Genomic DNA, 15416 nt, shown 5'->3' with positions numbered 1-15416 from the left:
ACCCCTGTTGCTTGGGCAGCTAATTTTCTTTCTCGTTAATAATGATATTTCTGGAAGTTTTGGACAACGTGGAGGTGTGTGAATACTTTAGGACTCGAGGGTCATTTTGAAAACATCTCTTAGGCCAAACATGACGTGACCAGAAACCCGAGGAGGGAAAGAAGACGACAGGGTCAGTTCACTGGCGGTCAGGGATGTATTGTAAAGTGCAGAGCGACAGAAAAACAAACTGGAGGAAAGGAAAAAGGCACAAGCCGTGGAGGTTCAGGTTCAGGTGGACCCAGAGTTCAGAGAGGACTACCTCACACTCTAAACATCTTCATCACCATCATCTTCATCATCATCACCATCATTATTACCATCATTATTATTATCACCATCATCATTATTATCATCATTATTATTATCACCATCATCATTATTATCATCTTCATCACCATCATCTTCATCATTATTACCATCATTATTACCATCATCATTATTATCATCTTCATCATTATCACCATCATCATTATTATCACCATTATCATCACCATCATTATTACCATCATTATCACCATCATCATCATCATAATCATCACCATCATTATCACCATCATCATCATCATTATTAATATCATCATTATTACCATCATTATCACCATCATCATCATCATAATCATCACCATCATTATCACCATCATCATCATCATCATCATTATTAATATCATCATTATTACCATCATTATCACCATCATCATCATCATAATCATCACCATCATTATTACCATCATCATCATCATCATCATTATCAATATCATCATCATCACTTGTGAGCTTAGTCCTGTTCCAATAACTCAGCTTAACTCAAATGTACCTTCTGAATCATAATCATAATCAAAAGTGATGCTCAAGAACCCTATAACCAGGAAAAGAACCATTCAAGCATCCATATGGTTCTCTGCATTGTTATGGTTCTAAATAGAACCATCGCCTTTACTAAAGAACCCTTAAAGAACCCTATAACCACAGAACCCTATAATTGCCCTTACAAAGGAACCCTAAACCACACTGAAACACTGCTAGGTGCAGCACTGTGTTCGGGGTCATGTGCTCCTGAATGGGTGGAGGATTATTGGAACAGGACCAGAGAGTCTCCCTTCTTTCAGCTCTGCTTCCTCCACAGGCTGGATGTCCAGCTTCTGTACGAGATCAAAACAAACAAACAAACAAATAAACAAACAAACAAACAAATAAACAATAATAACAGGAACCCTGTCTCAGCACTTCTGTACACTCTTAAACAGAGAACCCTTGACTCAGCTGTCTACAACCTGTACCGGCACCCTCAGCTCCACCGTGAGAGGACTACACCTTCTTAAAGAGACAGTTCAGCCAAAAATACCCCCCCCCCCCCACGGGTCTAATGAACCCAACACACACTGGAACCTTAAACCCCACCGATCGGTTAGCAGTACGCAGAACCAGGCCCTGAGCAGAACCCGTGCACAGTTCCACAGCTAGCCTGTCTGTAGCCTAATATAGTAAACGGGACTGTACTGATACGGACGAGGACACTCAGAGACTGTCCCCCTGCACAGACCAGCGTCCCCCACCACCAGCAAAGCCAGCAGAGCCTAAGCACTGGACACTGGTCCTGCTACATAGAAATATGCTAGCTATGTTAGCTATGCTAGCTATTAACAGGGATTTTTAAATTAATGCTAGCTTTTGCTACCTGCTTTAGCTACTGTTAAATTGCTATCAATAGCTATATGTTAGCTATGCTAGCTATTAACAGGGATTTTAAATGAATGCTACTGTTTAATGCTTTTGCTAGCGATTTTAGTCGAGTTTGTTGTTAACAGTTTTTTTTTATTAATGTTAGCTTTTGTTTGCTGTTTTACTGCTAAATGCTATCACTAGCTGTTTGTTGCTATGCTAGCTTTTTTCTATTAACTGAGATTTGTTTTAAATGAATGCAGGCTTTGGCTAGCTATTAGCTTTTAACAGGCGTGATTCTGGCCGTTTTAGCTAGATGCTACTGATAAACAGTTTCTGAGGCTAATATTTGTGTTTTGTACTTGTTTACACTTTGTTTTTTAAAACACATGATTATGTGATTTCTGACACTGTACGACTCGCTGTTATCTAGAACATGGACCACAGCTGAACACAGTAACCTTAGTCCCGTTTTTGGAGGGATATTTCAAGCTTCTAAAAGGTGTTAGCTGCATTAGCCTCGTAGCTTCAGGGCAACACGAATGGCGTTTTGGCTGGTTGAGAACATCTGGAGTAGAGAGGAAAGGGTGTGAATTAGCCGAACTGTCCCTTTTAAAGGTTCTCTGATGATTGGAGAACCAAAAGAAGTTTTCCGTACAGCGGGAATACACGATATATACAAACAGGGTTAAAGCAATAGTTCTGCGACAAAATCTGTAAGTGTAAAGCTACACTGTAGACGTTCAGCTTCTTTAGCTTTACCTGAGGCCAGTGTTGGTAACGTGCAAGGTGCTAATTAGCATGGTGCTAACTGCAGGTCTTAATCATCACCCACGTTCCTCGAATCGTGTGGAGGTGTTCGGTAATCATACACCGATTATTATACATTATTCTGGATTATTACCAATATGGAGTATTTATTAGCTTACGTGTTAGCTACGTTAGCCTCATAGCGTCTGTGTGTAACTAAAGGAGCAAAACCACCGGACTCGTCTTGAGATTGAGAACATTTGGAGGAAGGAAGCTGGATAAATTCTCACAGATTTTTCACTGAACCATTCCTTTAAATCCGTGGTTAAATATAAGACTGGACCGATTAAAGAGGCACTCTGAGATTTCAGAGCAGAAGAGTGGAGTAAATAGTGGCTGAGGAGCATTAGCTCTACACTAGCATCAACACTAATATCAATACGAACACTTCACAAAGACGCATGAGGCTGTGGGTCATTCTGCAGACAACATCGAGCCCATATAAAGATCCACCTGCTACCATAACTACACTGTAGGACTGTTGGAGGCTTCCTTACTCATCCTGGGGTTCTGAACTTGGTCTGAACTTGCTGGGACGTCCTGACCTGGTCATGCTGGTCAGCTGTTCCTCTTATGTAGATGATTTAGTGGACGGTGGAACAGCGGCTGATCTCTAACTGTTCTGAGATCTGTTTAAACTCCTTCTCAGACTCCTCTGCATCTCCACACTTCTTTCTGAAGGCCTCAGAGAGCTCCTCTCTGGATCTGGCCATGATGGTGATCTTCCTCACCACCTCTCACTTCAACCATCAATCCAGATCAGACCAGACTAAACATCTGAGGTTTAAATCAGACTCCAGACTCCTCCAGAATAATCCTCTCCAACCATGTTCTGATCATCTGCAGCTGATCTTCTGCTCCTGACTCTGATTCTACACATTAGAAGGAGTGATAAATGTGGAGGTTGATCTTTCACCTCACAGGAAATGACATTTCTATTAATTCTATTTTATAAATGATGATTAAAGACGTTTATTCAGGTGCTTTGATCAGATCTCCAGATGTTTACAGATGTTACAGACAGAGGTTTTCATGGGGTGTCCCATATGGGTATGTATGGGTGTGAAGCTGACTACAGAATGACACACGACCACACGAGGATTATGACAAATAACTCCTCATGATATGATACTGACAGTGGGAGGAGCATCGGAGGTACATGGGGCGGGGCTTGATGTTGGTGGGCAGGGTCTAGACAAGCGTGGCTCAGATTAATGCGACCCTTCCAGACCAGTATAACAGAACACCCATATAACGGAGTTCTAGAGGACGGCTGTGTAAAGGGGGGGGAGACCCGTGACTGCAGTGTTGGTGCAGAACGCTGGTACAGAGATCAGCAGTCAGGCCGATTAAAGCAGCGCTCTGAGATTTTACAGCTGAGGAGTAATGAGAAACGAGACCCCGGGCCTCCTTTAGAAAACAATCACATGCATGAATATTGATTTTTAAACCATCCAGTGGAAATTAAAGAGGCGCTCCGGCCAAAGGGAGAAAAGCATCTGGTGTAAACGGCCCAAGTCAGTGGTGCTGCAGTAGCTCCAGAGCGGGATTTCCAGGTTTAAAGGCTAAAACCACCTTCTGACCTTCTGATGAGGTAAGAGGTGGGAGTTAAAGGTGGGAGGAGTTCTTGAAAATCTGAAAATCTTTAGATTGGATTTTGAAAAACACACAAAGGATAGAAAATTCATTTAGGGCAGCACTATAGAGCATTACACAACACCAGCAGTAAGATATCAGGAGGCCGGGAAGCCCCTTTAAGTGATAGTAGAGCTATATAAACGTGACGCTATATAAAATCTGACGTGAATGTGAGCGTAAAAGCGTTTCCAGTGGCAGTGAGGTGCTCTACAGGCATTAGAGCACTGTCTTTTTAATAACACACTTATAAGAACAGCAAATTCAGAGAGATTTAAGTGTGTTTTATAAACAAGGCCCCCTGACCCCAGAATTGCAGCCTGTATTCAATCAAATGACAAAAACGACCAAGTTCTTCAGACAGATCAGCAGAACTGTCAATAGCAATTGTCTTTAATTCCAAAACACGGGATCTCCATCGCTGGCTGAATCGCAGAGCGTGGCTTTAACTCGGCTGTGTTCAGCTCGGCTCATGTTCACAGGGTAAGACTATTTACAGCAGATCACGGCTCACGGTGTTCTTCTACATACAGTGCATCATCGTACGTGGAGCACCTCCACGTGAGCCGTCCCACGAATCAGATGAGTACAGTCCTAAAATCAGCGCATGCAGGGTTCAGAGGGTCGGCTGTACAGCACACTGTTCAAACATCAGAATTGATAAGAACTGAATGGACTGATGGACTGAACTGAAGTACAGGTGGATGTACTGACTTACGGGGCAGATTTACTAAAAGTGCCGCCAATTATGGCTCAGATAACGATCGGACAGGTTGTGTTGGTGGGCATGGCCATATTATGCAGGATATACACTAAAATTGAATCTAGACTCAACTTAATGAACATAAAGACCATCACAGTGTAAACCCCCCCCCCCGGCAGCACATTCTACTCTACTCTATACTACACTGGTGAATGTACGTCTAACGGCGGCGTCCTATCAATGATATACTGTACCGGACTGAGATGCAGCCCATTTCACTTACATCCAATATGTATATAAGCTCGTTTCCACCAGGTTGGAGATTATTGAAATTATTTACAATATTTATTATTTGATTGTAATTATTTATTAATAATTATTTTTTTATCTACACTGACCGTCATTTTCCCATCCGGGTCGGAACGCTTTGGTGGAGATGCAGGTGAACCTCTCTCCAGAACTGTGTATACCCTGGACTTGATATTTTTTGCTCCTGGGCTCCCCCCACAGTTGGAGAGTGTAATTCTCTTTTACTCCACTGCTGTAAATACAAATCATGCTTTGAGCGCCCCCTCATGGACAGCTGTATATATGTAATGTCCACAAGGGGGATTTTTAAGTGTGATTTGTATTTACTGCAGTGGACTAAAAGTGAAGTACGCTCCCCTACACTGTAGGGGGAGCCCAGGGGCATCAATTATATTGATAAATTACGCTTTAGCTCTTCCAAACCTGGCTAGTGCACCCCCTAGAGGTTGAAAATTAATTCAGTACAGCTGCATCTGTAATTCTGCCTTTAAGATGATTTTTACACTGCAGATGCATTTTAAACGTTGCCGTTTGTTCCTTGGTTTCCGTGGCAACACACAAAGCGGAAAAGTCTTATTGGCTGCGTTCCACCCAACAAACTCCACCTGCTCCTCACTATCGACAACCTAACATGCATTTTTAGGTTGTCCTGAGTGTGTGGAGCTTTTGGGCTCTCCTACAGGTGTGGAGTGTAATTTATTTTTACTCCACTGAGTGAATACAAATCAGGCTTTGAGCGCCCCCTCCTGGACAGAAAGCTGTACACATGCATTTCTGGACAGTGTGAGAGCTGCAGAAGCTTGATTTCAGATGGAGCAGCATGTGGGCTGAGGTGGTGGAGTAATACTACAGGATTTTACACTAATATGACTCTATGGGTTCTGCAGCGTTACACAGCAGTTCTGGAGAGAGGTTCTCCTCCTGCAGCTCCACCACCAAACCTCCATAGTGCAGCAGCAGCAGCAGCGCTCCAGCCCGGAGTGGGAATGACGGAGACGCTGTTCTCCCTGTTTCAGTCAGTGGAGCATCAGCATGGTCCTGAAGCTGCTGATGTTTTAAGGGTAAGACTGAAACTGAATGCTGATTTAGGCGCATTTTAAAAACAGGAGAACTTGCTGCAGTCTGGGTAAATATGAGGAGATGCTGCAGGATCTGAGCACTGAAGAGTGGCGGCTGACCCTTTAACCTTATCACAGTGTGTGTGTGTGTGGTAAATCTGCCCCTCTGTTTCAAAGCTGACTGTGTTCATGACTTCAGCCTGCTGTGAGAGAGTACAGCAGACAGCTGCTGGGCCTTTGCACTAGTATCTGAATAAGCAGAGGTTCTAACGTCACTGTTAGAACCTCTACGCTCTGAACGTGAGGTAGCTTCGGAACGCCTCCGTCTAAAAGTCCAGTTTCAGTCTGATGGAACACAAATGGCACATTTACATAAACCACAATACAAAACTGTGTGTGTGCAAAGCCCAAAGCCTCGGAGCTCTGGAGCTCTGGAACCCGGCAGCATGCGCAGGAGAGAGAGTGTGTGTGTGTGTGTGTGTGGTCTCTTCACACACTCTGTCTGTGTGCACAGTGTTGAGGCGATGTGTGTGAGATACAGGTGTGTATCCATCACTGCACCACGAGTGAAAGGCAAGAACGATTCTGGAAGACTAACGAGTTCAAAAACTCTTTTCTGCACGTTAGAGCTGGACGATACGGATGAAATATACTATAGTGACAAAAGTATTGGGACAACTCCACATCCCACCTCCTACAGGAGCTCTTTCTATGACATCCCATTCTAAACCCATAGGCTGTATTAATATGGAGCTGGTCCCTCTTTACTCTAAGCTCTACCAGCAGCAGCAGGTCTGGAGCTCTGCTGCAGTTACTGATTCAGTTGGAGGCTTTTCTGCACTCTGCTCTGAGCTCAGCACTCGGCCCTGAACCCGCTCTGAAACTTTACGTGGTCTGACAGACACTCGGTGGCTGAGCTGCTCTCTGTGAGCTGTTCCTCCTAAACTCTTCCACTGTTCAATAATAACACCACTCACAGCTGATGGAGGAAGATCTAGGAGGGAGGAGATTTCACCAGCTGACTTGTTGTTGTTGGTGCAGCGGTGTCTCCTATTACATACAGAACCACGCTGGAGTTCAGTGAGCTCTTCAGAACCTCCCGTTCTTTCACTGATATGTGGAAGAAAGACAGACTGCAGGACTAGAGGCAGGAGTTTATACAGCTGTGGCTGAATGGGACTGAATCAGACACCTGAACTCAGTGATTAAGAGGGGTGTCCCAATACTTTTGTCCATAGATGTTATTATATTGCTACATACTGTGATTGTGATACAAGACTCTGACGTCACTATTTTGACCAAAATCATGAGACAGAAGAGAAGCTCGTCTGGAGCTGTGATTGGCCAGAATGCTCACAGCACATCAGAGGAACAGTTCGGCCAAAAAGATTTCCACAGCTTTTCACTCAAGAGTGGACGACCAGCCAAGACATGCCTGCAGAGCAAATTTAGCCACTTAGCTTAGCGCAGGAGGCTAATGTACCTGGCACATTTCTACAATTCAGTAGCATTTAGACTGCTTTACTCACCAGTACAGAAGAAGCTACAGGCAGATACCTCACACTCTTATTATTTACTTATTTATGATTTATTGGTTTATGATTTATATTTATTAAAATTAAACACATTTTTGGAATTATAATAATTTATCAGTCATAACCAGCGTCTATCATGCTACTGTCCACCCTGTTACAGTGTTCGGCAGCGGTCTGTGCAGACCAGTGTAAAGTCCTGTTGTGGTTCTGAGTGTAAATAAGTGAATAAATCCTCCACAGAACACTTAAATATCACATTATATTATATTATATTTACACATAATTGCTGTTTATTTGCAAAAAATGTCAGATTGCTAACAATAAAACAAGACCTATTTAATGTTTTTCTATTAATTAAATAAATAAATAAACAGTAATTATGTGCTAAAATGTGCAGAAGTGTCTCTCTATAGAGGATATCATTAATGATATAGGGGCTTTGATGGTTGAAAGAGTTATTGTATTTAATCTTATTGTTATTTGAATATTTCCTCTTAATGTCTGTCTCCTGTTAGTCTAATGTGTTCAACTATAATATGTAGTCCATATCTAGAACATTTCAGGGAAAATCAATGAAATCTCTAAATGTATACTAATAAATTTGATTATATTTGATTAGAATATCTATTATAAAATGGCCCAAACTCTGATCGAGCAGCAGAGGAATGCAAACGAGAGTAAATCTGTGCTTGACTTTATTTAATTTAACCCCCCCCCCCCCCATTATCCCCTCATAGGTGTGTATGTAATCTGTGTATTATAGCGGACATGTGCTCTCTGCTGAGTGTTTGATTGGCAGTCTCAGTGCGGTAGTCTCTGTGCTTAGATAACATATTTTGGTCCCTAAAAGCAATAAAAGTAAAAGTCCCTCCCTATGAGACTATCTAATTACTGATGTTCTCTAATCTCTATGCTAGGTTTCTGCAGGAAATATGACGTTCATAGATCAGATTAGAACATTAGCCTCGTGGCTTCAGCATTAAGCTAATGAAGAACAATGTCTTGGCTGATCGGCTGCATCTGAAGGTTCAAGCAAAACTGGGCAGATCTGAATATGCTCATTTGCATAATAGTGTGGTAAAGACCGAGAAACGATATCATCCAGCTCTGACTCACACCACGGTCACACCCAGCTCACCGGGCTCACCCAGCAGGCTTCAGGGCGAATCAGACACATCAGAGTTAATTAATTAACAGTGCTGACACTCTGTGAGTGTGTGTGTGTGTGAGTGGTATGGAACGAGCACCTTCAGAGATGAAGAATTGTAAAAATCCACATGCTCAGCTCAGACTGGAGGAAAACAGCCCGTCTGGGCCGTCTGGAGTGGCTCTGCTGGCAAGAACGAGGTTCCGAACAACACATGGGGGAAACATCTATGGCTTGTGTGCCGTGTTCCACCACAGCAAGGAGACCAACCCGAGGGGGGGTCACACTGTACTCGTCTGGAGGGCTGAAAACAGGAGGTGCTCTGAGCTGCCTTTTCTTCTCAGAGATGTTTTTGGTGGCAGTAAACTCCAATCAGCATCTGCACCCGTAACAATCAAAGGTTCCTGAGTGATTTCAGAGAAGAACCACTGTTGGAGATGTGAGGGTGAAGAACCTTTAAACTGGGGAAACTTTCAGACCCACTACTAATCATCCAACATCAGTCATCACCTGACCTCACTGGTGCTCTTGCACTTGTGTTACTGAATGCAATCAAATCCTTCTCACAGCTATGTTCCAACATCTAGTGTAAGGTCTTGCCAGAAGAGTAGAGGCTATTACTGCAGAAAAGGGAGGGAGGGGGGCAAACTCCTGACCGATACCCTTGATTTCAGAGGAATGCTGGAGGAGCAGGTGTCTACATACTTTTGGCCTATGCAGTATAGGCAGTATAGGCTCTTAGTCTGAGAGTGAAGAACATCCACGACTTTAAACCTGTAAATGGTTCTTCACGCACATCTCTTCTGTAAAGTCAATGGTTTCAGAACCAAAAGTGGTTCCTTTACGGCATCACTCAAAGAACCCTTTGTAGCACCTTTATTTTTAAGAGTGTAGGATGGAGTTTGGTTAGGATGAGCAGCACAGGGTTCAACATCAGCAGCTGCCCACTCGCAGGACAGAATAGCCGTGATGGTCAAGATGAAGATTAGATTATTTTTTGAGGGAAAAAGTCTCAAAAAACGAAATATTTAAAAAGCTAATTATGATGTTGGCTCCCCATCCCCCAACCCCCAGTGATGCCACAGCCATACGTCAGTGACTAGGAGTCCCAGAGAGCATAACTGTCCTCTCTCTCTCGGTGGGTGAGACAGTCATCCCTCTCCCCCCAGTCACTCAACGTGGGTGATGCTAGCCAGAGCAGGTGTGTGTGTTAGCTGAGGTAGCAGAATTAGCAATTAGCATTTTCCTCTGAACATGTTCACCTCCATTGGTGGTGAGTTAGCGGCAGTTCGAGAAGATGTTCTTCTCAGAGGAAGACTGTGCTAGCCTTCATCCTCCCAGCACTGGCAGCATCATATAATAGGGGTGGTACTAGAACCACCCCTAGACCACTGACCAATAGAACCAACTAGAACACTGGTAGAATCATGTGATGGGGAGTTCTTGATAGTGGAAATGTCTAGATTGGGTAAGAACCAGATTAGATTGTCAGTCTAAATCAATTGAGCAAGTTGGGAAAAAGTTAATGTTGAACCCTGATAAAGCCAAAATTAGCCCCGCCTCCCTGATCCCTTACCTGATTGGTTAAAAAAAAATGCCATTGTGAGTAACTGAGCGCCCTCCAGAGGTGGCAAAATCAGGTCCAGTATGTGGATTCTGACTTTCTGGGCCTGAATCTGACACCTTAGTCCCTCAAAACAGTTTAAAACCCACCTCACGTCGGTACAGTGTGACCCCCACCCCTCCGCCTCCCCCAACCCACGTCTCACTCTGTCAAGTCTGAAAAGTCCCGTCCAGCTCAGCTGAGGTATCAGATGTGAACACAGCTGCGGCGCTCGGACCGGCGGCCGTTACGACTCGTCCAACTGCTGAGCGATAAACTCCTGAATGCACTTCCTGTATTGCTGCTCGGTGTGACTCTGAGAGTGGACGTAATGACCCGGCTGACCCAGCAACCCCTCCGACTCCTTCTGCTCCTCGCTCATCTTCGCCAGACGCAACCTGAGAGACGAGGCCAGAAGATATAATACATTCATACACACTAGACACACCTCTCCCATGGCTGAGATGTATGCGGCCATTTTATTGGAAACTACTGTATACACTACATGTCCAAACGTTTCCAGATTGCCACACACACAGCTTGTATAATCGACATTGAAACACCCTGGCTAATGAAATTCTGGCCTTCTTTAAAGCAACAGTGATCAGTGATGTGTTAGAATGGTATAAAGCCCCCCAGCACTGAGCTGTAGGGTCATGGAGCTCCAGAGTGTCAGAACTAATGATCCAACATTACTGATGCTCGCACTCCAAAAGGGCTGAATGCAACCAAATCTCCCTCACATCAATGCTTCATTCACATTTAGTGTAAAGCCTTGCTGGACGAGTAGAGACTGTTACTGCAGTTAACACTCTGGAGGAGCAGATGTCCACATACTTTTGGCCACAACAGTCACCACACCACATACAGTTACCCTCGTCTTCTCCTCCACACTGCCGCTAAAAGCCCAGATTGGAGCTCTTTTGGCCCACAGGTGGTTGAAAACACCTGACAGGTGTAGAAAGGGGCGTGGCCTTTGCCTTAACACTAATGCAGACTTTCTAAAACAGCATTAATTAGGAATGAAAGCTGGAATCAGAGACATTTCAATTAAAAACTTACAGGGTTACGATGTCTGCGTTAGCTGCCTCCACAGCGATGGACAGAGGTGTCCGTCCGTCTGCGTCCACCGTCCCCTGCCGGGCTCCACGCTTCAGAAACAAACACACCTGCCTAACGACAGCAATGCAGAGAGAGGTCAGCGCACTCAGGGGCTACTACAAAGGTGAAGCCATAGAAGAACCACTTGTGGTTCTATGAAGAACCCTGTGTGTAATAGAGACAGACCTTCACATCAACAGAACGCTTTCGGGTCTTTTAAAGGTTCTTCACACAATCCTGTAACAAACATGGCTCTTCTACGCCGTCCCCCAAAGAACCATTTGCTTTAGTGTAGGGCAGCTGCATTCAGCCACTACCCAAACATACCCCATAACCCATAGAGTCAAGGCACGCTAACGCTAACGCGATGTTCAGAACATAGGGCACGTATTAACACAGCTGACCCAAGAGGCACAGTGGTCCGAGCTCTCTCCAAGTGGGTAGATGGCGCTCTCTCCCCTCATTAGTCTTAAAACGATGTTAGCCGGTTTCATGAACATCCTATCCCCCCCTTAACACATCCTATCCCCCTGAACACATCCTATCCCCCCCTTAACACATCCTATCCCCCCCTTAACACATCCTATCCCCCTTAACACATCCTATCCCCCCTTAACACATCCTATCCCCCCCTTAACACATCCTATCCCCCTGAACACATCCTATCCCCCCTTAACACATCCTATCCCCCCCTTAACACATCCTATCCCCCACTAAACACATCCTATCCCCCACTAAACACATCCTATCCCCCTGAACACATCCTATCCCCCCTGAACACATCCTATCCCCCCACTAAACACATCCTATCCCCCACTAAACACATCCTATCCCCACTAAACACATCCTATCCCCCCTGAACACATCCTATCCCCCTGAACACATCCTATCCCCCCACTAAACACATCCTATCCCCCTGAACACATCCTATCCCCCACTAAACACATCCTATCCCCCACTAAACACATCCTATCCCCCCACTAAACACATCATATCCCCCACTAAACACATCCTATCCTCCTGAACACATCCTATCCCCCACTAAACACATCCTATCCTCCACTAAACACATCCTATCCTCCACTAAACACATCCTATCCTCCACTAAACACATCCTATCCTCCACTAAACACATCCTATCCCCCACTAAACACATCCTATCCCCCACTAAACACATCCTATCCCCCACTAAACACATCCTATCCCCCCACTAAACACATCCTATCCCCCTGAACACATCCTATCCCCACTAAACACATCCTATCCCCCACTAAACACATCCTATCCCCCTGAACACATCCTATCCCCCTGAACACATCCTATCCCCCCACTAAACACATCCTATCCCCCTGAACACATCCTATCCCCACTAAACACATCCTATCCCCCACTAAACACATCCTATCCCCCCTGAACACATCCTATCCCCCTGAACACATCCTATCCCCCCACTAAACACATCCTATCCCCCTGAACACATCCTATCCCCCTGAACACATCCTATCCCCCACTAAACACATCCTATCCCCTCTGAACACATCCTATCCCCCACTAAACACATCCTATCCCCCACTAAACACATCCTATCCCCCCACTAAACACATCCTATCCCCCCTGAACACATCCTATCCCCCACTAAACACATCCTATCCCCCCACTAAACACATCCTATCCCCCCACTAAACACATCCTATCCCCACTAAACACATCATATCCCCCCACTAAACACATCCTAACCCCCTGAACACATCCTATCCCCCTGAACACATACTATCCCCCACTAAACACATCATATCCCCCTAAACACATCCTATCCCCCCACTAAACACATCCTATCCCCCACTAAACACATCCTATCCCCCCTGAACACATCATATCCCCCCACTAAACACATCCTATCCCCCCTGAACACATCCTATCCCCCACTAAACACATCCTATCCCCCACTAAACACATCCTATCCCCCACTAAACACATCCTATCCCCCCACTAAACACATCCTATCCCCCCTGAACACATCATATCCCCCCACTAAACACATCCTATCCCCCCACTAAACACATCCTATCCCCACTAAACACATCATATCCCCCCACTAAACACATCCTAACCCCCTGAACACATCCTATCCCCCTAAACACATCCTATCCCCCCACTAAACACATCCTATCCCCCACTAAACACATCCTATCCCCCCTGAACACATCATATCCCCCCACTAAACACATCATATCCCCCCCACTAAACACATCCTATCCCCCCTGAACACATCATATCCCCCCACTAAACACATCATATCCCCCCCACTAAACACATCCTATCCCCCCACTAAACACATCCTATCCCCACTAAACACATCATATCCCCCCACTAAACACATCATATCCCCCACTAAACACATCCTATCCCCCTGAACACATCATATCCCCCACTAAACACATCCTATCCCCCACTAAACACATCCTATCCCCCTGAACACATCATATCCCCCACTAAACACATCCTATCCCCCACTAAACACATCCTATCCCCCCACTAAACACATCCTATTCCCCCACTAAACACATCCTATTCCCCCACTAAACACATCCTATCCCCCCACTAAACACATCCTATCCCCACTAAACACATCATATCCCCCCACTAAACACATCATATCCCCCCACTAAACACATCCTATCCCCCACTAAACACATCCTATCCCCCTGAACACATTCTATGCCCCACTAAACACATCATATCCCCCACTAAACACATCCTATCCCCCCACTAAACACACCCTATCCCCACTAAACACATCCTATCCCCCACTAAACACATCCTATCCCCCACTAAACACATCCTATCCCCCACTAAACACATCCTATCCCCCACTAAACACATCCTATCCCCCCACTAAACACATCCTATCCCCCACTAAACACATCCTATCCCCCTAAACACATCCTATGCCCCACTAAACACATCCTATCCCCCACTAAACACATCCTATCCCCCACTAAACACATCCTATCCCCCACTAAACACATCCTATCCCCCACTAAACACATCCTATCCCCCCTGAACACATCCTATTCCCCACTAAACACATCCTATCCCCCTGAACACATCCTATCCCCCCACTAAACACATCCTATCCCCCTGAACACATCCTATCCCCCTGAACACATCCTATCCCCCCACTAAACACATCCTATCCCCCCTGAACACATCATATCCCCCCACTAAACACATCCTATCCCCCCACTAAACACATCCTATCCCCCCACTAAACACATCCTATCCCCCCACTAAACACATCCTATCCCCACTAAACACATCATATCCCCCCACTAAACACATCCTAACCCCCTGAACACATCCTATCCCCACTAAACACATCCTATCCCCCTGAACACATCCTATCCCCCCACTAAACACATCCTATCCCCCTGAACACATCCTATCCCCACTAAACACATCATATCCCCCCCACTAAACACATCATATCCCCCTAAACACATCCTATCCCCCCACTAAACACATCCTATCCCCCACTAAACACATCCTATCCCCCCTGAACACATCCTATCCCCCACTAAACACATCCTATCCCCCTGAACACATCCTATCCCCCCACTAAACACATCCTATCCCCCCACTAAACACATCCTATCCCCCCACTAAACACATCCTATCCCCCTGAACACATCCTATCCCCCCACTAAACACATCCTATCCCCCTGAACACATCCTATCCCCCCACTAAACACATCCTATCCCCCACTAAACACATCCTATCCCCCTGAACACATCCTATCCCCCTGAACACATC

At 45.2% G+C, this 15416-nt stretch overlaps 1 protein-coding gene across 1 annotated transcript in view; it reads right to left on the bottom strand.

Annotated features, from left to right (window-relative positions):
* acap2a (ArfGAP with coiled-coil, ankyrin repeat and PH domains 2a) overlaps positions 1–15416 on the bottom strand; it is a 44497-nt gene continuing 29081 nt past the window's right edge. The window contains 3 exon segments of the mRNA XM_072687112.1: positions 1–1181; positions 10668–10899; positions 11564–11674. Coding sequence (XP_072543213.1) covers positions 10749–10899; positions 11564–11674 — 262 coding nt within the window. The 3' untranslated portion in view covers positions 1–1181; positions 10668–10748.

The sequence above is a fragment of the Salminus brasiliensis genome, chromosome 9 (genome assembly GCF_030463535.1).
Source record: "Salminus brasiliensis chromosome 9, fSalBra1.hap2, whole genome shotgun sequence".
NCBI lineage: Eukaryota > Metazoa > Chordata > Actinopteri > Characiformes > Bryconidae > Salminus > Salminus brasiliensis.
The sequence above is the reverse complement of the archived record's forward strand: the minus strand, read 5'-3'. Positions and strand labels throughout refer to the sequence as shown.